At 44.9% G+C, this 25,311-nt stretch overlaps 1 protein-coding gene across 4 annotated transcripts in view; it reads left to right on the top strand.

The window, feature by feature from the left end:
- Positions 1–25,311, top strand: part of rtkna (rhotekin a) — a 152,277-nt gene that overhangs the window by 78,993 nt on the left and 47,973 nt on the right. For all 4 annotated transcript variants that reach the window (XM_072256862.1, XM_072256861.1, XM_072256864.1 and 1 more), the window contains exons 9-11: positions 14,332–14,463; positions 15,991–16,156; positions 22,936–23,043. In XM_072256862.1, coding sequence (XP_072112963.1) covers positions 14,332–14,463; positions 15,991–16,156; positions 22,936–23,043 — 406 coding nt within the window. The remainder of the gene's footprint in view (positions 1–14,331; positions 14,464–15,990; positions 16,157–22,935; positions 23,044–25,311) is intronic.

Genomic DNA, 25,311 nt, shown 5'->3' with positions numbered 1-25,311 from the left:
CACACACTGTCTCCTAACTATCTCTATTTGTGAGCCAGTCGCTTCTTCCCCAGTCTCTTCAGTTCAGTTCCCACCCCCAGTTCTAGTTTAAACTCTCCCCAGTAGCCTTAGCAAACCTCCCCGCCAGGATATTGGTCCCCCTGGGATCCAAGTGCAACCTGTCCTTTTTGTACAGGTCACACCTGCCCCAAAAGAGGTCCCAATGATCCAGAAATCTGAATGCTTGCCCCCTGCTCCAATCTCTCAGCCACACATTTATCCTCCACCTCATTGCATTCCTACTCTCACTGTCACGTGGCACAGGCAGTAATCCTGAGATTACTACCTTTGAGGTACTGCTTCTCAACTTCTTTCCTAACTTCCTGTTGTCTTTTTTCAGGACCTCTTCCCTTTTCCTGCCTATGTCATTGGTACCAATATGTACCACAACCTCTGGCTGCTCTCCCTCCCACTGCAGGATATCTTGGATGCGACCTGAAACATCCCAGACCCTGGCACCTGGGAGAATTGTCTGTCTAACCCCCTAACTATGGAGTCCCCTATCACTACTGCCTTCCTCTTCCTTTCCCTACCCTTCTGAGCCACAGGGCCGGAGTACTCAAACAGGAGTACTTATTGTTCAGGGGGACAGCCACGGGGGTACTCTCTAGTACCTGACTCTTCCCCTTCCCTTTCCTGACTGTGACCCACTTGTGTGTCTCCTATGGCCTCGGTGTGACCACCTCCCTGTAACTCCTCTCTCTCACCTCCTCGCTCTCCCTGACCAGATGAAGGTCATTGAGCTGCATCTCCAGTTCCCTAACATAGTCCCTAAGGAGCTGCAGCTCGATACACCTGGTACAGATATGGCTGTCCAGGACCTCCCACATCTGACACCGAGCACAGAAAACCGGCCTCTCACACATGCTTGCTTTCTGCAATTAACACAGGTAAATCTACCTCGCCTCATCCCATTACTGCCTGAGCCCATTAACCAAAGCCCTCTCACTGTGCTGCCCACTCCGAACGCTGCCTGCTGGATATGGCGGTCTTCGTTTTTCTCGCGCTCTACTGTCTGACGCCTGCGCAGTCTTACCTCACTTTACTCCGAGCAGTAATATGCCTTTGCTCCGGAAATCCTTAGCTGTTCCACTCGCAGTCTTCTTGCTCCAAATCTTTCCTTCCCTCCAGTTTTCATTGGGATCACTCACCAAGCGACTTCCTTGTCCATTTGTCCTTCCCCACTGATCTCCCTCCTGGCACTTATCCTTGCAAGTGCTACACCTGCCCCTGTACCTCCTCGCTCACTACCATTCAGGGACCGCATCAGTCCTTCCAGGGGAGGCCGCTCTTCGTCTGTGAGTCTGTTGGGGTCATCTACTGTATCCAGTGCTCCTGGTGTGGCCTCCTGTATATCGGCGAGACCCAAAGTAGATTGGGAGACCGTTTCGCCGAGCACCTGTGCTCCATTCGCTAGATCTCCCAGTGGCCATTCATTTTAATTCCACTTCCCATTCCCATTCCAACGTGTCAGTCCATGGCCTCCTCCACTGTCAGGATGAGGCCACAGTCAGGTTGGACTGGCAGGTCACCTATATTCCGTCTGGGTAGCCTTCAACCTGATGACATGAGAATCGATTTCTCAAACTCTGGTGATGTCCCCCCTTCACCATTCCCCATTCCTTTTCCCCTCTCTCAACCTACCTCCATCCCTGCCCATCACGGCCCCCTGGGGTTCCTCCCTCTCTTCTGTCTCCCACAGACTTCTGCCCTCTCCTCTCAAACAACTGGTGGAAAAAAGTAGTTTCGGGCTGAAACGCCTACTGTATTTTTTTTCCATAGATGCTGCCTGGCCTGCTCAGTTCCTCCAGCATTTTGTGTGTGTTGTCCTGTCCTCTCCTATTGGATTAAACCTTCTACAGCTCTGTATCTCTTTCACCAATCAACTTACCAGCTCTTTACTTCATCCCTCCTTCCTCTCCCAGTTTCACTTATCGCCTTGTGGTTCTTCCTCCCCTCTCCCCACCTTCTTACTCTGACTTCTCATCTTTTTCTCTCCAGTCCCGATGAAGGAGCTCGGCCTGAAATGTGACTGTACTCTTTTGCATAGATGCTGACTGGCCTACTGAGTTCCTCCAGCATTTTGTGTGTGTAGCTTGGATTTCCAGCATCTGCTGATTTTCTTTTGATGTGAAAGGAAACTACAGGCCAGTTAGTCTGATCTCAGTGTTTGGGAAGATGCTGGAGTCAATTACTTGATGAGATCTCAGGGTACTTGGAGGCACATGATAAAATAGGCCATAGGCATGGTTTCCTCAAAGAAAAATCTTGCCTGACAAATCTGTTGGAATTCTTTGAGGAAATAACAAGCAAAAGACAAGGAGAATCTGTTGATGCTCTGTATTTGGATTTCCTGAAGACCTTTGACAAGGTGCCACACATGAGGTTGCTTAACAAGCTATGAACCCATATTATTAAAGGGAAGATTCTAGCATGGATTGAGTTGTTGACAGCCAGTACCTAATGATGTTCCACAGGTGTCTGTTGGGACCGATTCATGTTATGTTATATGTTAATAATGGAATTGATGGCTTTGCTGCAAAGTTTGCAGACGATATGAAGATTGGTGGAGGGGCAGGTAGTTTTGAGGAAGTAGAGAGGCTACAGAAGGACTTAGACAGATTAGGAGAAAGGGCAAAGAAGTGGAAAATGTAATACAGTATCGGAGAGTGTATGGCCATGCACTTCGGTAGAAGAAATGAAAGGATTGGCTATTTACCGAATGGAGAGAGAATACAAAAAAATGGAAGAGCAACCAGACTTGGGAGTCCTTGTGCAGGATTCCCTAAAGGTTCATTTGCAGGTTGAGTCCATGGTGACGAAGTCAAATGCAGTGTTCGCATTCATTTCAAGAGGACTAGAATATAAAAGCAAGGATGTAATGTTGAGACTTTATTAGGCATTTTCACTTGGAGTATTGAGAGCAGGTTTGGGCCTCTTCTCTTAGAAAGGATGTGCTGAAACTGGAGAGAGTTCAAAGGAAGTTCATGAAAATGATTCCCAGATTGAACAGTTTGTTTCATAAAGAGCGTTTGGTGGCGCTGGGCTTGTATTCACCAGAATTCAGAAGAATGAGGGGTGAACTCATTGAAACCTATCAAATATTGAAAGGCCTCGATAGAGTGCATGTGGAGAAGATGTTTCCTATGCTGGGAGAGTCTAAGAACAGAGGACAATTTCAGAATAGAGGAACGTCCTTTTAGAACGGAGATGAGGGGGAATTTCTTTAGCCAGAGAGTGGCGAATCTGTGGAATTCTTTGCCACAGGCAGCTGTATGTGTATTTAAGGCAGAGTTTGATTGATTGGACAGGGTATGAAGGGATACAGGCAGAAGCCAGGAGATTGGGGCTGAGAGGAAAATTGGATCAGCCATGATGTCCACTATCTCATTGGAACTTCTGTGTACTGATTAAGGAAACTTTCCTGAACACATTTGACAAACTCTAACACATCTAGTCCTTTTACAGTCAATATGTGGAAAGTTAAAGTCACCTACTCTAACAACCTTATGTTTCTTGCAACAGTCTGTGATCTCTCTACAAATTTGTTGGCTGGCCTTTAATATAACCCCATTAACGTGATCATATCCTTCTTATTTTTGAGTTCCACTCATAACGCTTCACTAGTCAAGTTCTACAGTGTGCCCTGAGTGAGCCTGGCTGTGACATTTTCCTTGACTGGTGACACCACCCCTCCCCCTTTAATCCCTCCTGTTCTGTCGCGTCTAAAACAACACATCCTTGGGTTGTAATGGTTGTTAATGGAAATTACACTTTCACCGCATGTGATAAATTAATGAATCTGAATCTTTGTTTTGGTGGTTAAAGTAATTTATCTCATTATCAATCTTTCCAACTTTCTGTCATTCACTTCCCCTTTCTCATCAGAACTGGCTGTTTTAACCGAAGTCTGTGTGACCTTTGGCTGAGCAATATTCTGTCTCCGTTAGTACAACCCCACCTGGGTATTTTCATCAATCCAGCTATAAACATTGCAGGCAGAGTTACACATAAAGAGCGTTTGGTGGCGCTTCACCCGTCTCAATCATGCTAACTATTGCCCTGTGATCTGGTCACATCTGCCTGTATTTGGCTATAACCCGCTAAATCTCTCATCCATCTATTATCCAGCTGCCTCGTGGACCAGTCCTTTCCTTCTGCATAAGTATTTTGAAACCAACAGGATTATGATCACTGGTCCCAAAGTGTTCCCCCACTGACAACTCAGCCACTGAGGTGTGCGATGGAGCAGAGGGACTTAGAGGGACACGGTTCATTGCAAGACGGACAGGGTGGTGTAAAAGCTGGTCAGCACACTCCCCTCCTTCAGTTACGTTGCAGATGTAGATCTCGTTCATGACGCCACATTTAGAGTATGGTGTATGGATTTGCTCAGCTCGTTATAGGAAAGACCATGACACAGGAGCAGAATTAGGTCATTTGGCCCGTTGAGTTTGCTCCGCCATTCAATCACGGCGGATCCTTCTTTCTCCCTCCTCAGCTTCAATCCCGGGCCTTTTCCCTGTAACCTTTGGTGCATGTCCAATTAAGAACCTATCAATCTCTGCCTTAAAAACACCCAACAACCTGGACTCCACAGCTGCATGTGGCAACAAATTCCACAAATTCACTACCCTTTGGCTAAAGAAATTTCTCCGCATCTTTGTTTTAAATGGATGCCCCTCTATCCTGAGGCTGTGCCCTCATGTCCTAGACTCCCCCACCACGGGAAACATCCTTTCCACGTCTACTCTGTCTAGGCCTTTCAACATTCAAAAGGTTTCAATGAGATCCCCCTCATCCTTCTAAATTTCAATGAGTACAGACCCAGAACCATCAAACGCTCCTCATATGATAACCCTTTCATTCCCAGAATCATCCTTGTGAACCTCCTCTGAACTCTCTCCAATGCCAGCACATCTCTTCTTAGATGAGGAGCCCAAAACTGTTCACAATACCAGTGCTATAAAGCCTCAGCATCACATCCCTGCTCTTGTATTCTAGACCTCTTGAAATAAATGCTAACGTGGCATTTGCCTTCCTCACCACCGACTCTACCTGCAAGTTAACCTTCACGATGTTCTGCACAAGGACTCCCAAGTCCCTCTGCATCTCAGATTTTTGGATTTTCTCCCCGTTTAGAAAATAGTCTGCATGTTTATTTCTACTACCAAAGTGCATGACCTTGTCAAAGACCTTGATTTTCATTTGCCACTTTCTTATCCATTCTCCTAATCAGTCTAAGTCCTTCTGCATCCTACCTGTTTCCTCAACACTACCTGCCCCTCCACTAATCTTCATATCATCTGCAAACTTGGCAACAAAGCCATCTATTCCATCATCTAAATCATTTATATACAGCATGAAAAGAAGTGGCCCCAACATCGAACCCACTAGTCACTGGCAACCAACCAGAAAAGGATCCTTTTATTCCTACTCACTGCCTCCTACCAATCAGCCAGTGCTCTAACCATGTTAGTAACTTCTCTGTAATTCCTGGTGGGGAGGGATTCTTAACTTTGTAAGCAGCCTCATGTCTGGCACCTTGTCAAAGGCCTTCTGAAAGTCCAAATATACGACATCCACTGAATCCCCTTTATCCATCCTACTTGTAATCTCCTCAAAAAATTCCAACAGATTTGTCAGGCAAGATTTTCCCTGAAGGAAACCATGCTGACTTTGTACTATCTTGTCCTGTGTCTCCAAGCACTCCATCACCTCATCCTTAACAATTGACTCTAACATCTTCCCAGCCACTGAGGTCAGGCTAACTGGTCTATAATTTCCTTTTACTGCCTTCCCCTTTTCTTTAAGTGTGGAGTGACATTTGCAATGTTCCTGTCTTCTGGCACCATGCCAGATTCCAATGATTTTTGAAAGATCATACTAATACCTCCATGATTTCTACCACTACCTCTTTTAGAACCCTAGGGTGCAGTTCATCTGATCCAGGTGACATGTACCTTTAGGTCTTTCAGTTTTTTGAGCACCTTCTCCCTTGTAATAGTAACTGCACTCACCTCTCTTCCCTCACACCCTTCAACATTTGCACTTTGGTAGAAGAAATAAATGTGCAGACTATTTTCTAAATGGGGAGAAAATGTACAAATCTGAGATACAAAGGGATTTGGGAGTCCTTATGCAGAACACTTTCAATAGTAACTTGCAGGTTGAATCATGGTGAGGAAGGCAAATGTAGTGTTAGCATTCATTTCAACAGGTCCCAGAGTACAAGAGCAGAGATGTGGTGCTGAGACTTTATAAGGCACTGATGAGGCCTCACCTTGAACTGTTTTGGGCTCCTTATCTAAGAAAAGATGTGCTGGCATTGGGGAGGGTTTCAAGGAGTTTCCAAGGATGATTCTGGGAATGAAGAGGTTATCATATAGAAACAGAAATACTACAGCACAGTAAAGGCCCTTTGGCCCACAGTACTGTGCCAAACGTGTACTTAATTCAGAAATTACCTAGGGTTACCCCTAGCCCTCTATCCAACCAAGACCTCAACGGTGGAACAGGCGGATGAAGTTACTTCGAACTCAACGGCTGTGAAGGCGGATGAAGGCTGCAACAAATCCATCAGCTCCAATCGTCGTGGTTTCCATGCCATTGGAATCAGTGGGTTGATTTGTGAAGTATCGTGTGCTTCTTGGAGTGCAACATCAAGTACACGTTAAACAACTACACGCACCGGCGTCTTCGCTCTGTGGGCCACTTCTTCAGAACGAAGACCATCATCCTCAACCTCGAGGGATAGCCACGACGACTATTTTTCTAAGCTTCATGTACCTATCCAGGAGTCTCTTAAAAGACCCTATCGTATCCGCCTCCACCACTGTCACCGGCAGCCCGTTCCACGCAGTCACCACTCTCTGCATAAGAAAACTTACCCCTGACATCTATGAGGAAAATTTGCTGGCTCTGGGTCTGAACTTGCTGAAATTTAGAAGGATGTGGGGTGGGGCGGGGAGAGAAATCTCATTGAAATCTTTGGAATGTTGAAAGGCCTAGACAGAGTAGATGTGGAAAGGTTGTTTCCCATATAGGGGGAGGCTTGCACAGCCTCAGGATAGAGTGGTGTCCTTTTAAAACAGAGATGTGGAGAAATTTCTTCTGCCAGTGGGTGGTATATTTGTGGAGTTTGTTACCACAGGTAGCTGTGGAGGCCAGATCTTTGAGTGTACTTAAGGCAGAGACTGACAGCTTCTTGACTGGACATGGTATCAAAGGTTACGGGGAGAAGCCAGGGAGTGGGGCTGAGGAGGGGATTAAAAAAAAGGATCATCCGTGAGTGAATGGTGGAGCAGACTTGATGGGCCAAATGGCCTAATTCTGCTCCGATGTCTTATAGTATTATGAAATTGATGGGTTTCTGGCCAAGTTTGCAAATGATACAAAGATAGATCGAGCAGCAGGTAGTGTTGATGAGAGAGGGTTCAGAAGGACTTTGACAGATTAGGAGAATGGACAAAGAAGTGACATATAGAATGCAGTGTCAGGAAGTGTATGGCCATGCAATTTGGTAGAAGAAGTCAAAGGGTAGACTATTTTCTCAATGGAGAGAAAATTCAAACGTCCGAGGTTCAAAAAGATTTGCAAGGCCTTATACAGGATTCCCTAGAGTAAATTTGCAGGCTGCTTCGGTGGTGAGGAAGGCAAATGAAATGTTCGCTTTCATTTTAAGAGGACTGGAATATAAAAGCAAGGATGTAATGGTGAAGCATAATGAAGCAATGGTCAGGCATCTCTTGCAGTATTGTGAGCAGATTTGGGCTCCTTATCTAAGAAAGGATGTGCTGACGTTGGAGAGGGTTCCGAGCAGGTTCATGAAAATGATTCCGGGATTGAAAGGCCTATCAAATGAGGAGAATTTTACAGCTTTCAGCCTTTACTCACTAGAGTTCAGGAGAATGAGAGGGAATCTCATTGAGACCTATCGAATGTTGAAAGGCTTGACAGAATGGATATGGAGAAGAATTTTACAATATATAGGAGCAGAATTAGGCTATTTAACCCATCGAGTCTACTCTGTCATTTCATCATGGCTGATCCAATTTTCCTCTCAGCCTCAATCTCTTGCTTTTGCCCAGTAGCCCTTCATGACCTGACCAATCAAGAACCTATCAACCTCTGCCTTAAATATATATAAAGACAGTGTCCACAGCTGCCTGTGGCAAAGAATTCCACAGATTCACCGCTCTCTGGGTGAAGAAATTCCTCCTCATCTCCATTTTAAAAGGACACCCTTCTATTCTGAGTCTGTGGCCTCTGGTTTTAGATGCTCCCACCAGAGGAAACATCCTTTGCACATGAACTCTATCAAGCCCTTTCACCATTTGATAAGTTTCAATGAGGTCATCCCTCATTCTTCTGAATTCTAGTGAATACAGTCTTTGTGCCATCAAACGCTCTTCAGATGACAAGCCGTTCAATCCTGGAATTCTTTATTTGAAACTCCTTTGAACCCTCTCCAGTTTCAGCAAATCCTTTCAAAGATAAGGTCCCAAAGTTGCTCACTGTACTACAAGTGAGGCCCTCACCACTACTTTATAAAGTTTCAACACCACATTGCTGCTTTTATATTCTAGTCTGCTTGAAATGAATGCTAACATTCTATTTGCCTTCCTCACTACAGACTCAACTTGCAAATTAAACTTAATGGAATCCTACGCAAGGACTCCCATGTCCCTTTACACCTCAGTCTTTCATGTTTCAATCTGTTTATTTCTTCTACCAAAATGCATTATCATACACTTCCCACACTGTACTCCATCTGCCATTTCTTTGCCCATTTTCCTCATACGTCTACGTCTTTCTATAGCCTCTCTTCTTCTTCAAAGCTGCCTGCTCATCTATCTATCTTCATATCATCTGCAAACTTTGCAACAAGGCCATCATCCAAATCAATGACATATAGCATAAAAAGAAGCGGTCCGAACACGGACCCCTGTGGAATACCACTAGTCACCAGCAGCCAGCCAGAAAAGGCTCTATTTATTTGCACTGCTTGCCTCCTGCCAATCAGCCACTATTTTATCCATGCTAGAATCTTTTCTGTAAAACCATAGCCTGTTAAGCAGCCTCATGTGTGGCACCTTGTCAAAGGCCTTCTGAAAATCCAAGTACACAGCATTAATTGATTCTTCTTTGTCTATCCTGCTTGTTATTTCCTCAAAGAATTCCAACAGATTTGTCAGGCAAGATTTTCCCTTGAGGAAAGCCTGCTCACTATGACCAATTTTGTCATGTGCCTTCAGGTACCCTGAGGCCTCATTGTTAATAATCGACTCCAACATCTTCCAAACCACTGAGGTCAGACAAATTGGCTCCTAGTTTCCTTTCTTCTGCCTCTCTCCTTTCTTGAAGAGTCAAGTGACATTTGCAATTTTCCAGTATTCCGGAAACATTCCAAATCTACTGGTTCTCTACTGGATCGCCTCCATGATCTCTTCAGCCACCTCTTTCAGAACTCTGGGGTATACACTATCTGGGACAGTTGACTTATTTACCTTCAGGCCTTTCAGTTTCCCAAGAACCCACATTCTAGAACTTGTAACTTTATGCACTTCATGACCCCTGACACCTGGAACTTCGACCACACTGCGAGTGTCTTCCACACTAAAGACTGATGCAAAATACTTATTCAGTTCGTCCACCATTTCATTGTCCCCTATTAATACCTCTCTAGCATCATTTTCCAGTGGTCCGATAATCACTAGCACCTCTCTTTTACACTTTAAGTATCTGAAGAAACTTTCGGTATCCTCTTTAATATTATCGGCTGGCTTACTTTCGTATTCCATCTTTACTTTCTTAATGACTTTTTTAGTTGCATTCTGTTGGTATTTAAAAGCTTTCCAATCCTCTTACTTCCCACTAACTTTTGCTGTATTATATGCCCTCTCTTTGGCTTTTATGTTGGTTTTGACTTCTCTTGTTGGCCACGTTTGTATCATCTTTCCTTTAGAAATCATCTTCCTCTTTGGGCTGTATATGTCCTGTGTTTCCGAATTGCTTCCAGAAACTCCATCCGTTACTGCTCTTCTATCATCCCTGCCTGTGTTCTTTTCCAATCGATTTTGGCCATCTCCTCTCTCATCCCTCTGTAATTCTCTTTACTGCACTGTAATACTGATTTATCTGACTTTAGCTTCTCCTTCTCAAATTTTAGGGTGAATTTGATTACCTTGTGATCACTGCCACTAAGGATTATTTTACCATAAGGTGCCTAATCAATTTTGGTTCATTGCACAACACCCACTCTGGAGCAGCTGATCTCCTAGTGGGCTCAACGACGAGCTGCTCTAAAAAGCCATCTCGTAGGCACTCTAGAAACCCCCCCCTCCTGGAATCCAGCACCAACCTGATTTTCCCAATCTACCTGCATATTGAAGCCCCCATGACTTCTGTAACTTTGCCCATTTGGCATGCATTTTCTATCTCCCATTGTAATTTGCAGGCCATATCCTTGCTACCGTTTGGAGGTCTGTATACATCTTCCATCAGGGTCTTTTTACCCTTGCAGTTCCTTAGCTTGATCCACAATGATCCAACACCTTCCGACCCTATGTCACCTCCTAATGATTTAATTTCAATTTTTACCAACAGAGCAATGCCACCCCCTCTGCCTTCCTGCCTGTCTTTCAATACAATGTGTATCCTTGGACATTAAGCTCCCAACTATAATCTTTCAGCCATGATTCAGTGATGCCTACAACATTATACATGCCGATCTGCAACTGTGCTACAAGTTCATCTGCCTTATTTTGTAGTACTGCACGCATTCAGATACAACAGCTTCAGTCCTGTAGTCACCCGTTTCGATCGTGTATGCCTTTTATGCTGCAACTCCTCCCTTGACTACAGTTTTGCCCCATCACCAACCTCTCCACACTACACATTGCCTCTGTTTGTAAACCAGCTACCTCCTGTTCAGCGCTATTATCCGCCTTTCCTATGATGCTTCTTGCATTGAGATCTACGCAGCTCTTGACACTAGGTGCACCATGATGAACCTTTCGAATCCTTACTTGCCTGAGGTCTTACCAACATCTGCCTCCACAATGTCTCCACGAACTGTTCTGGCACTCTGGTTCCCATCCCCCTGCAACTCTAGTTTAAACCCCACCGTGCAGCATTAATAAACCTTCCCACTAGGATATTAGTCCCCCTCCAGTTCAGGTGCAAACCGTCCCTTCTGTACAGGTCCCAGATCCCCTGGAATAAAGCACAACAATCCAAAAACCTTATGCCTTCCCTCCTACCCCACTGCATAGCGAAGTATTAAACTGTATGATCTTCCTCATTCAGGCCACATTAGCATATTGTACAGGTAGCAGTCCTGACTTCACAACCCTGAAGGTCCTGCCCTTTAATTTAGCACCCAAGTCCCTGATCTCCCTGTGTAGAAACACATCACTTGTCCTACCCATGGCACTGGTACCTATATGGACCACAACCTCTGGCTGTTCAGCCTTCCACTTAAGAATGCTGAGGACTCGATCTGAGACATCCTGGGAAGCAACATACCATCCGGGATCTCATTCTTGCCCACAGAACCTCCTATCCATTCCCCTAACTAGCGAATCCCCTATCACCACACCGTGCCTCTTCTCCTCTCTTCCACTTTGAGTCACACAGGCAGACTCAGTTCCAGAGACTCAATCACTGACTTTCCTAAGTAAGGTTATACCTCCAAAAGTATCCGAATTGGTCTACCTGTTGTTCAGGGGGACGGCCACAGGAGTACCCCTGTGGGAATGAGTCTGAGACAACAGGCTCAGAATAGAGGGGCGTCCATTTAGGATGGAGATGAGGAAGAATTTCTTTTGCCAGAGAGGTGAATCTGTGGAATTCATTGCCATAGGGGAGAAGGCAGGAGATTGGGGCTGAGAGGGAAATGGATCAGCTGTGATGAAATGGCAGAACAGACTCGGTGGGCCAAATGGCCTAATTCTGCTCTTATACATAGAACATAGAATAGTACAGCACAGTATAGGCCCTTCGGCCCACAATGTTGTGCCAACCCTCAAACCCTGCCTCCCATATAACCCCCATCTTAGAATCCTCCATATACCTGTCTAGTAGTCTCTTAAATTTCACCAGTGTATCTGCCTCCACCACTGACTCAGGCAGTGCATTCCACGCACCAACCGCTCTCTGAGTAAAAAACCTTCCTCTAATATCCCCCTTGAACTTCCCACCCCTTACCTTAAAGCCATGTCCTCTTTTATTGAGCAGTGGTGCCCTGGGGAAGAGGCGCTGGCTATCCACTCTATCTATTCCTCTTAATATCTTGTATACCTCTATCACGTCTCCTCTCATCCTCCTTCTCTCCAAGAGTAAGGTGCTAGCTCCCTTAATCTCTGATTATAATGCATATTCTTTAAACCAGGCAGCATCCTGGTAAATTTCCTCTGTACCCTTTCCAATGCTTCCATATCCTTCCTATAGTGAGGCAACCAGAACTGGACACAGTACTCCAAGTGTGGTCTAACCAAAGTTTTATAGAGCTGTATCATTACCTCGCGACTGTTAAGCTCTAGCCCTCAACTTATGAAAGCTAACAACCTATAAGCTTTCTTAACTACCCTATCTACCTGTGAGGCAACTTTCAGGGATCTGTGGACATGTACCCCCAGATCCCTCTGCTCCTCCACTCTACCAAGTATTCTGCCATTTACTTTGTGCTCTGCCTTGGAGTTTGTCCTTCCAAAGTGTACCACTTCACACTTCTCCAGGTTGAACTTCATCTGCCACTTCTCAGCCCACTTCTGCATCCTATCAATGTCTCTGCAATCTTTGACAATCCTGTACAGTATCCACAACACCACCAACCTTTGTGTCGTCTGCAAACTTGCCAACCCACCCTTCTACCCCCATATCCAGCTCGTTAATAAAAATCACGAAAAGTAGAGGTCCCAGAACAGATCCTTGTGGGACACCACTAGTCACAATCCTCCAATCTGAATGTACTTCCTCCACTACGACCCTCTGCCTTCTGCAGGCAAGCCAATTCTGAATCCACCTGGCTAAACTTCCCTGGATCCCATGCCTTCTGACTTTCTGAATAAGCTTATCATGTGGAACCTTGTCAAATGCCTTACTAAAATCCATATAGATCACATCCACTGCACTACCCTCATCTATATGCCTGGTCACCTCCTCAAAGAACTCTATCAGGCTTGTTAGACACTATCTGCCCTTCACAAAGCCATGCTGACTGTCCCTGATCAGACCATGATTCTCTAAATGCCCATAGATCCTATCTCTAAGAATCTTTTCCAACAGCTTTCCCACCACAGACGTAAGGCTCACTGGTCTATAACATATGAGGGTTGATTGATAAGTTTGTAGCCTAAGGTAGAGGGAGTCAATTTCAGAAAACCTAGTACATTTATTTTTCCTACATTTACACACCTCGTCCAGCGGTCGTGGAGCATATGGATCCCTTCTTTGTAGAAGTCAGTGTCTTGGACCTCCAGAAATGGTCCACAGCAGGGGTGATTGTAAGTTTGTGGCCTAAGGTAGAAGGAGATGAGTTATTAACTTAAAACTTTCTGCATTTTCACAGAAAGAGTTGGACTGTACATGCATGTAACGAGAGCTGTATAACTCATCTCCTTCTACCTTAGGCCACGAACTTATCATTCACTCCTGCTGTGGACCACCTGGAGGTCCAAGACACTCTCGTTACATGCACGTGCAGTTCAACTCTTTGAGTGATAATGCATGAAGTTTGAAGTTAATAACTCATCTCCTTCTACCTTAGGCCACGAATTTATCAATCACCCCTGCTGTGGACCACTTCCACAAAGAAGGGATCCGTATGCTCCATGACCGCTGGACTAAGTGTGTACATGTAGGAGGGGACTATGTTGGAAAATAAATGTGCTTGGTTTTCTAAAATTGACTCCTTCTACCCTAGGCCACGGACTTATCAATCAACCCTTGTATCTTATGCTTGTATGGTATAGCTTCTCCTCTTGGACTGCCTGCATACTGATTTAAGAAACCCTCCTGGATGCACCTAACAAATTAAATCTGTTGTGTTAAAGGAGGTGCCAGTCTACATCAGGGAAGTTGAAGCCAACCACAACAATCCTGAGTTTCACTTTCAACTTGTCTCACCATACTTGCTTTTCCGCCCTTACTTCTCACACTACCTGTCTCCCAGTGCCCATCCCAACACCCCACTGAGCCCTGACCCTCAACCCCACCTCTGCCCTCTGTCACTGAGACGACCTGTCCTGAGCTCATCTCCTTTATCTGTTTTCTTTTGTGGCGTTGCAGCAGCTGGTTGGTGACCTGCACAATTGGACCAGGATGTACTGCGTTTTACAGGGAACTAATCTCTTCTGTTACTATTCTCCGGAGGAAGTCGAGGCCAAGGTGGAGGCTGCCTTCACTATTGCGATCAATAAGGTTTGTATTCGGTCTCCCGCTGGCCCATAGCAGCTCTCCGAACTCTGTTGTTGATAACCACATTCTTACCATGTTGACACCACCCATCTGGAACCCGCCCCATGGTGATATTTCCTTGTACTTCTGGGGCCATGAAAGGTTTCTGGACAAAATGAGACCATGTGCTGGTCCTGAAATTGTTTTGGCGGAAAAGCAGATTTCTTGGCCCATCAATTGGATGCAACTCCCCCATGAGGATTCCACCGGACTTGTTGCCTATTGTTGTCCCATAGTACTGGTTCTCGTCCCGAAGTGCAGATCTGGTGGTTGCCTTTGGAAGGCCCCAGTGATTCTGTTCCCACTCTCCACCACACCCCCTTCCCCAACAGGATGCAAGTTCAAAGCAGTGAGATCCTGAGAGGTCATGGATGTGTCCTCTTGTGGAGAATCTAGAACGAGGAAAAAATCTGGTTGAAGATCTGAGATTGTCCATTTAAAACAAAGTTGAGGTTAATTTTCTTAGAGGGTCGTAAGTAGAACACACCCTGGAATCCTTTCTCAAAGGCCAGTGGCAGCATGGTCTTTGAATATGTCAGCAGAAGTAGGCAGGTATGAGAGAGCTCGGGGTGAAAGGCGGGAGGTGTGGAGTGGCTGAGTTTACACTCAGATCAGCTATCACCATATTGAGTGGTGAGGCAGCATCACAGCTGAGTGACCTGCTCCAGTTCCTGATTTATGTGGGCACAGGTAAAGCATGTAAGCCAGTGAGGTCAAGTTTAAACCCGGGTCACTAGTAGCCAGGAGACTGAAGATCTTGTCCGCTTCCCCAGATGGTCAAACCATTGCCCTTGGAAGTCATATTGGGCGGCAGAGTTTTCTTGAGAGCGAGTAGGAACGTATATTTCATTAGGCTAGCAGTTTGCTCTCTCTCTGGCCCCTTGTATGAGCATTTGGGCACAATAAATATTGTGTCCACGCTTTGTTGGCGCTGGAAATTATGGTGATACTTGTGGACTGTCCCAGCAATTCTTTACATGTGTTGGTTAATGCAAACAACACATTTCACTGCATATTTTGATGTGGATATGAAAAATATATCTAAATCTGACTAAGTGTATGTTTTAGGTAAGTAAGGTGGAAGTAAGTTGCGAGCATTTTGCTACAGGAGAAATTGCTTATCTGTACATTTTATATGTAAGTTACACAGATTATATAAATAAATTGTATATGTAAAGGGCATTTGATTATGCGTGACTTAAGAGGTTTGTCACTAAGACTGAAAACCGTGGGGTTAATAGGGCATCACTGCACTAACGGGGTATCTGGAAACTAGACTGTAGAAAATGGCAGCGGGTTGGAGCGGGTTCCAGGTGTGTGTTAATCATTGAAATCTTCTCATAAAGAGATTGTTTTATGCCTTACAGACATCCAAAATGGCACCCCTCTGTGGAGAATGTTCAAATGTTTATCCTCATCCTCACCTACCAACCTGATCTGGTTATCAGAATTGTCCAATTTAACCCTCCTGACAAATGCTTTATTTTTCAGGAAACACGTATCAGGGCAACAGGAAAAGAGCCCAAGAGAACATCAAACTGCATCTTAATAACGAATCAATTTGCAGGGGAGGAGGTGACACACACCCTCATCACTGACTCGTTGGAGGAGATGCACAGATGGATGGAGGCTTTCTGGCAGCATTTCTATGATATGAGTGAGTTTGAGAAGAAATGATGGGATGTTCAGCTTTTGTACAACAGGCTGGAGCTCAGAATTCCCCAGGGGACAAGAGTAAACATCATATTCTCCCAGTTCAATATTACCCTGACATTCCTTTATCCCTAACCCCCAATCCACTTCCACAATCACCCTTTGACCTTGCACTCAATATGGAGAACACAGACATTCTTAGCTCCCAATTCAAGTCCTAGAGTTATAGAGAAGTACAGCGCAGCAGTTCGGCCCACCTAGTCCATGCCGAAACCATTTGAACTGCCAACTCCCATTGACCTACACTGGGACAATAGCCCTCCATGCCCTGACCATCCATGTCCCTATCCAAACTTATCTTAAATGTTGAAATCAAGCTCGCATGCACCACTGGTGCTGGCAGCTCATTTCACACTCTCACAACCATCTAAGTGAAGAAGTTTCCCCTCATGTTCCCCTTAAATGTCTCACCTGTCACCCTTAACCCTTGACCTCCAGTTATAGTCCCACACAACAGTGTGAAAAGACGACTTGAATTTACCCTGTCTATACTGTTTATAATTTTGTATACCTCTATCAAATCTTCTCTCAATCTTCTATGTTCTAAGGAATACAGTCCTAACCTATTCAATCTTTCCTTATAACTCAGGTCCTCCAGACTTGGCAGGTGTTGTAAATTTTCTCTGTACTCTTTCAATCTTGTATGCATCTTTCCTGTAGATAGGTGACCAAAATTACACACAATACTCCAAATTAGGCCTCACCAACGTTTTATACAACTTCAATATAACATCCCATCTCTTGTACTCAATACATTGATTTATGAAAGTCAATGTCCCAAAAATCTTTCTTTATGACTCTATCTACCTGTGACAACTTTTTCAACAAATTATGAACCTGTATTTCCAGATCCCCTTGTTCTACCACAATCTTCAGTGCCCTACCGTTCACCGTGTGAGACCTACAGTGCAAAACCTCGCACTTTTGTCTGCATTAAATTCCATCTGCCATTTTTCCAGCCATGATAGTCTTCCCCACTGTCCACTAGTGCCCCAGTCTTGGTATTATCTGCAAAATTGCTGATCCAGTTAACTACATTATCATCCAGATCATTGATACAGATGACAAACAACAAAGGACCCAGCACCGATCCCTGCGGTACACCACTAGTCATAGACTTTAATCAGAAAGTCAACCATCTACTACCACTCTCTGACTTCTCCCACAAAGCCAATGTCTAATCCAATTTACTACCTTATCTTGAATCCTGACTGAATCTTCTTGACCAACCTCCTACGCGATCCTTGTCAAATGCCTTCCTAAAGTCCGTGTAGACAACATCCATTGCCTTGTCCTTATCCACTTTCCTGGTAACTTTCTCGACAAACTCTATAGGGTTGGTTAGACATGACCTACCATGCACAAAACCATCCTGACTATCTTTACTAAGTCCAGGTCTATCCAAATATATATATTTGGATAGATAAAGCAAAGATAGCGTGCAGTCAGACTGTCAGGAAGGGCAGGTAGATGATAAAATATAATTGCAGCCAGCAGGGTGAATATTAGGCATACAGAATCGAAAAGGGTAGCAAATACAGTACTCAAAGTGTGATATCTCAATGCATGGAGTATAAGAAATAAAGTGGATGATCTTGTTGTACAATTACAGATTGTCAGGTATGATGCTGTGGCCATCAAATTATTAGGAAGATGTGACACAGAATTGGAAGATGTTGAATCTTGTAGGTTGAGTTAAGAAACTGCAGGGGTAAAAGGACCCTGATGGCAGTTATATACAGGCCTCCCAACAATAGCTGGGATGTGGACGAAAGACTACGACAGGAAATAGAAAAGGCATGTTAAAAGGGCAACGTTATGATAGTAATGGGAAATTTCAACATGCAGTGGATTGGGAAAATCAGGTTGGAAATGGATCTCAAGAGAGTGAGTTTGTTGAATGCCCCTGAGATGGCTTTTTAGAGCAATTTGCTGTTGAGCCTACTTAGGGATCAGCTATACTGGATTGGGTGTTATGTAATGAACCGGAGGCGATTAGGGAGCTGAAGGTGAGAGAACCCTTTGGAGGCAGTGATCGCAGTATGACTGAGTGCAACTTGAAATATGACAGGGAGAAAGTGAAGTCTGCTGTAGCAGAATTTCAGTGGAGTAAGGGAAATTACAGTGGTATGAAAGAGGAGTTGGCCAAAGGAGCTGCCAGCAGAGCAGCAATGGCGTGAGTTTCTGCGAAAAAAATAAGGAAGGTGCAAGATAGATGTATTCCAAAAACAAAGAAATACTCAAATGGCAAAATAGTACAACCGTGGCTGATAAGGGATGTCAAAACTAATGTAAAAACAGAAGAGAGGGCATATGACTAAGCACAAATTAGTTGGAAGACAGAGAATTGGGATGTTTTTAGAAGCCTACAGAGAGCAACTAAAAGAATCATTAGGAGGGAAATGATGAAATACGAAAGCAAGCCAGCAAACAATAGCAAAGTGGATAGTAAAGGGTTTTCCAAGTATGTAGAAAATAAAAGAGAGATGAGAGTGGATATAGGACTGCTAGAAAATATGGCCAGAGATGTAATAACAGGGGGCCAAGGAGATGGCAGATGAACTAACGGAGTATTTTGCATCAGTCTTCACTGTGGAAGACATTAACAGTGTGCCAGATGTTGAAGGGTGTGAGGGAAGAGAAGTGAGTGCAGTTACTATTACAAGGGAGCAGGTACTCAAAAAGCTGAAAGACCTATGTGTATATAAGTTCTTCACATACATATCCCCAAGGATTTCACGTGGTCTGTGCATACTGGCTGTGTGGTGAAGAAAGCACATCAGTGCCTCATTCACCTCAAATGGTTGAAGAAGTTTGGCATGAGTCCCCAAATCCTGAGAACTTTCTACAGGGGCACAACTGAAAGCATCCTGACTGACTGCATCACTGCCTGGTATGGGAACTGTACTTCCCTCAATCACAGGACTCTGCAGAGAGTGGTGCAGAAACCCAGCAAGTATTCTGCATGGAGTGAAGCCAGATCTAACATACAGAGAGGCTTTGAGGAAAGAGAAGCAGAATAAACGGTGTAAAGGTAGTAAGGTAGAAGGGCTAAAGTGTGTGTACCTCAATGCAAGAAGCATCAGGAACAAAGGTGATGAACTGAGAGCTTGAATACATACATGGAATTATGATTTAGTAGCCATTACAGAGACTTGGCTGGTACCAGGGCAGGAATGGATTCTCAATATTCCTGGATTTCAGTGCTTTAAAAGGGATAGAGAGGGGGGAAAAAGGGGGGGGGGGAGGGGTGGCATTACTGGTCAGGGATACTATTACAGCTACAGAAAGGGTGGGTAATGTAGCAGGATCCTCTCTTGAGTCAGTATGGGTGGAAGTCAGGAACAGGAAGGGAACAGTTACTCTATTGGGGGTATTCTATAGGCTCCCTGATAGCAGCAGAGATACCAAGGAGCAGATTGGGAGGCAGATTTTGGAAAGGTGCAAAAATAACAGGGTTGTTAATATGGGTGACTTTAACTTCCCTAATATTGATTGACACCTGATTCGTTCCAGTGGTTTAGATGGGGCAGAGTTTGTTAAGTGTGTCCAGGATGAATTCCTGTCACAGTATGTTGACAGGCTGACTGGGGGGAATGCCATACCAGATCTAGAATTAGTTACGAACCGGGTCAGGTCACAGATCTCTCAGTGGGTGAGCATCTGGGAGACAGTGACCACCGCTCCCTGGCCTTCAGCATTAACATGGAAAAGGATAGAATCAGAGAGGACAGGAAAATTTTAATTGGAGAAGGGCAAATTATGAGGCTATAAAGCTAGAACTTGCGGGTGTGAATTGGGATGAAGTTTTGCAGGGAAATGCATTATGGACCTGTAGTCGATGTTTAGAGATCTCTTGCAGGATGTTAGGGATAAATTTGTCCCGGTGTGGAAGATAAAGAATGGTTGGGTGAAGGAACCATGGGTGACAAGTGAGGTGGAAAATCTAGTCAGGTGGAAGAAGGCAGCACATGAGGTTTAGGAAGCAAGGATCAGATGGGTCTATTGAGGAATATAGGGAAGCAAGAAAGGAGCTTAAGAAGGGGCTGAGAAGAGCAAGAAGTGGGCAGGAGAAGGCCTTGGCAAATAGGGTAAAGGAAAACCCCAAGGCATTCTTCAATTATGTGAAGAACAAAAGGATGACAGGAGTGAAGATAGGACCAATTAGAGATAAAGGTGGGAGGATGTGCCTGGAGGCTGTTGAAGTGAGTAAGGTCCTCAATGAATACTTCTCTTCAGTATTCATCAATGAGAGGGAACAATGACAGTGAGGACAATATGAGTGAGGTTGATGTTCTGGAGCATGTTGATATTAAGGGAGAGGAGGTGTTGGAGTTGTTAAAATACATTAGGACGGATAAGTCCCCGGGGCCTGATGGAATATTCCCCAGGCTGCTCCACGAGGCTAGGGAAGAGATTGCTGAGCCTCTGGCTAGGATCTTTATGTCCTCGTTGTCCACGGATATGGTACTGGAGGATTGGAGGGAGGCGAATGTTGTCTCTTTGTTCAAAAAAGGTAGTAGGGATAGTCCGGGTAATTATAGACCAGTGAGCCTTACGTCTGTGGTGGGAAAGCTGTTGGAAAAGATGCTTAGAGATAGGATCTATGGGCATTTAGAGAAACATGGTCTGATCAGGGACAGTCAGCATGGCTTTGTGAAGGGCAGATTGTGTCTAACAAGCCTGATAAAGTTCTTTGAGGAGGTGACCAGGCATACAGATGAGGGTCGTGCAGTAGATGTGATCTACATGGATTTTAGTAAGGCATTTGACAAGGTTCCACATGGTAGGTTTATTCAGAAAGTCAGGAGGCATGGGATCCAGGGAAGTTTGGCCAGGTGGATTCAGAATTGGCTTGCCTGCAGAAGGCAGAGGGTCGTGGTGGAGGGAGTACATTCAGATTGGAGGGTTGTGACTAGTGGTGTCCCACAAGGATCTGTTCTGGGACCTCTACTTTTTGTGATTTTTATTAACGACCTGAATGTTGGGGTAGAAGGGTGGGTTGGTAACTTTGCAGATGACACAAAAGTTGGTGGTGTTGTGGATAGTGTATAGAATTGTCAAAAATTGCAGAGGGACATTGATAAGATGCAGAAGTGGGCTGAGAAGTTGCAGATGGAGTTTAACCAGGAGAAGTGTGAGGTGGTACACTTTGGAAGGACAAACTCCAAGGCAGAGTACAAAGTAAATGGCAGGATACTTGGTAGTGTGGAGGAGCAGAGGGATCTTGGGGAGATCCCTGAAAGTTGCCTCACAGGTAGATAGGGTACTTAAGAAAGCTTATGGAGTGTTAGCTTTCGTAAGTCGAGGGATAGAATTTGAGTCGTGGAGTAATACTGCAGCTCTATAAAACTCTGGTTAGGCCACACTTGGAGTACTGTGTCCATTTCTGGTCACCTCACTATAGGAGCAATGTGGAAGCATTGGAAAGGGTACAAAGGAGATTTACCAGGATGCTGCCTGGCTTAGAGAGTATGCATTATGATCAGAGATTAAGGGAGCTAGGGCTTTACTCTCTGGAGAGAAGGTGAATGAGAGGAGACATGATAGAGGTATACAAGATATTAAGAGGAATAGGTAGAGTGGGCAGCCAGTGCCTTTTCCCCAGGGCACCACTGCTCAATACAAGAGGACATGGCTTTAAGGTAAGGGGTGGGAAGTTCAAGGGGGATATTAGAGGAAAGTTTTTTTACTCAGAGAGTGGTTAGTGTTTGGAATGCACTGCCTGAGTCAGTGGTGGAGGCAGATACACTAGTGAAATTTAAGAGAGTACTAGACAGATATATGAAGGAATTTAAGTTGGGGATTTATATGGGAAGCATGGTTTAAGGGTTGGCACAACATCGTGGGCTGAAGGGCCTGTACTGTGCTGTACTGTTCTATGTTCTATGTGCTATCTGTAGAAACAACATTACCTCCCGGTTCCTAAACTCAATCCCACGGATGATGAAGGCCAATGCACCGTATGCCTTCTTAACCACAGAGTCAACCTGCACAGTAGCTTTGCATGTCCTATGGTCTCGGACCCCAAGATCCCTGTGATCCTCCACACTGCCAAGAGTCTTACCATTAATGCTATATTCTGCTATCGTATTTGACCTACCAAAATGAACCACTTCACACTTATCTGTGTTGAACTCCATCTGCCACTTCTCAGTTTTGCATCCTATTAATGTCCCGCTGTGACCTCTGACAGCCCTGCACACTATCCACAACACCTCCAACCTTTGTGTCATCAGCAAATTTACTAACCCTTCCCTCCACTTCCTCATCCAGGTCATTTATAAAAATGACGAAGAGGAGAGGTCCCAGAACAGATCTCTGAGGCACAGCACCTGTCACCGGAGTTCCTACAGCATTTTGAGTGTGTTACCCTTCTTGCCTGTTTCTTTGCCCTCAGCCTCTTCTCATCGAAGCCTCTGTTCCCACTCTGACTGTAGCCCCCAGTCCGATGTTGGCTGCTCTGCTCAACCCTATCTCTCCTTTATGGTTTGAAAAATAAGGAAAACCATTGTGCCTGGAGAAAGAACTCCCCACGTTTACCGGTGCTTCACCTGCCTTCTGCTGCCGCCGATTACTCACCACACCTTGCTTGTTTCCTTGCCTACCTTGCCTGTTTGCATGCTGTGTTGCTTGCTTACATGCCGCACCTTGCCCACTTGTCCACCGTGCCTTGCTGGTTTGCGCACCACCTTGCCTGTTTACCTGTCGTTTCTCGTTCAGGTGCGTGGAGACAGTGCTGTGATGAACTGATGAGAGTCGAAACTGCATCTCCCCGGAAACTGCCCGTAACAATTTCCAAGAAGGGAGCGTCCCTGTATCACGAGACCGGTAGGAATACTCAGAGAGATTAGATTTGTTGCTTTGTGTGACACAGCATTTAATAAGTGCAACGTTTTACAGATCGACTAACTAGACAGTTTGTCTAAGAGACATTAGCCATGCTCATGGCATTGATGTCATCGAGGACACAAGTGAAGATTTTTGGTCAGAACAGACCTGCCCAGTTTGTTCTCCGCACCTTCTCTTGCCCTGAAACCCAATGATGCTTCACAGATAACTGGAAGTGTGAAGCAGAGTGTTTAGGTCAGGAAAAGGCTGATAATGTTGCCAAGAGGGGCACTGAGCCCACAGTGTGAACTGAGCAGAGGTTGATGTAAGAAGATGGACTACGTAAGGAAATTGGTGAGTATTGCCCGTGAAGCCAAGATCTCTGGCCGAGTCTGAGGAGCCAAAATGACTAGCGGGCAAACATTGTACCTTCAGTGGAGAATGTTAGCCAAGTGAGGCCCGGTTTCATGAGCCCATCAGTCGAACGTTGGCGGAAGGGGAGTTTTTTTATACTTTGTTTATCTTATTTAGAGATACAGCATGATGATGGGGCTTTCCGGCCCAGCAAGCCCAAGCCAATCACTTACATCCACGTGACTAACGAAACTACTAACCTGTACGTAGGAGGAAACCAGACCATCAGACATTTTGCGTGCGGTCACAGAAAACGTACAAACTCCTTACAGTGAGTGGTGGAATTGGACCTGAGGAATCGTCTAACACTAACCAAACCAATATTTCCAATATTTTTTGGAAATCATTCTGTGAATGGAATTATTGGGCAGGTAGAAAGGCAGGGATTGATCAGGCATTATCAACAGGGATTTGACTGGGTGGGGAAATCCTGTATGACTCATTGTAAGACTGAGTCTTTTGGCATTAAAGATGAGGTAGTAAATTGGATTAAGCATTGGCTTTGTGGGAGAAGCTAGTGCGAGGTAGTAGATGGTTGCTTTTCCGACTAGAGGCCTGTTACTAGTGAAGTGCCACAGGGATCGGTGATGGGTCTGTTGTTGTTTGTCATCTATATCAATGGTCTGGGTGATAATGTGGTAATCTGGATAAGCAAATTTGTGAATGACTCCAAGATTGGGGGTGTAGTGGACAACGAGAAAAACTATCAACGCTTTCAGTGGATCTGGACTGGCTGGAAAAATGGCAGATGGAATTTAATGCACACAAGTGTGAAGTGTTGCATTTTGGTAGGACCAACAAGAATAGGTCTTACACAGTGAAAGACAGGACACTGAGGAGTAGAAACAGAAACATAGAAAATCTACAGCACATTACAGGCCCTTCGACCCACAATGTTGTGCCGACCATCTAACCTACTCTAGAAACTGTCCAGAATTACCCTACTGCATAACCCTCTATTTTTCTAAGCTCCATGTATTTAGAAACATAGAAACATAGAAAATAGGTGCAGGAGTAGGCCATTCGGCCCTTCGAGCCTGCACCGCCATTTATTATGATCATGGCTGATCATCCAACTCAGAACCCCGCCCCAGCCTTCCCTCCATACCCCCTGACCCCCATAGCCACAAGGGCCATATCTAACTCCCTCTTAAATATAGCCAATGAACTGGCTTCAACTGTTTCCTGTGGCAGAGAATTCCACAGATTCACCACTCTCTGTGTGAAGAAGATTTATCTAAGAGCTTCTTAAAAGACCTATTGTATCCTCCTCTTATCACCTACACTGGCAGTGCATTCCACGCCCCCACCACTCTGTGTGTGAAAAGCTTACCCCTGACATCCCCCTTGTACCTACTTCCAAGCACCTTAAAGCTACCATTTCAGCCCTGGGAAAAGCCTCTAGCTATCCACACAATCAATGCCTCTCATCATCTTATACACCTCTATCAGGTCACCTCTCATCTTCCATCGCTCCAAGGAGAAAAGACCAAGTTCACTCAACCTATTCTCATAAGGAATGTGTTAGAACAGAGGGATCTGAGAATACACATCCATAACCTATTGAAAGTGGCGTCACAGACAGACAGGATTAATGTTCCCTCGAAGTTGTGATGACCTATGTGCGCAAAAATCTTCTCAGAAAGAAGGGAAAATCTGCAGATGCTGGAAATCCGAGCAGCACACTCAAAATGTTGGAGGAACTCAGCAGGCCAGGCAGCATGAATGGAAGAAAGTACTGTCAACATTTTGGGCAGAAACCCTTCAACAGGACTGGAGAAAAAAAGCTGAGGAGGAGATTTGAAAGGTGGGGGAGGGGACAGAGAAATGCCAGGTGATAGGTGAAATTTGGAG

This window comes from Mobula birostris, chromosome 4 (genome assembly GCF_030028105.1).
Source record: "Mobula birostris isolate sMobBir1 chromosome 4, sMobBir1.hap1, whole genome shotgun sequence".
Classification (NCBI taxonomy): domain Eukaryota; kingdom Metazoa; phylum Chordata; class Chondrichthyes; order Myliobatiformes; family Myliobatidae; genus Mobula; species Mobula birostris.
Note: the sequence above shows the minus strand (reverse complement) of the source record. Positions and strands in the feature narration are given on the sequence as shown.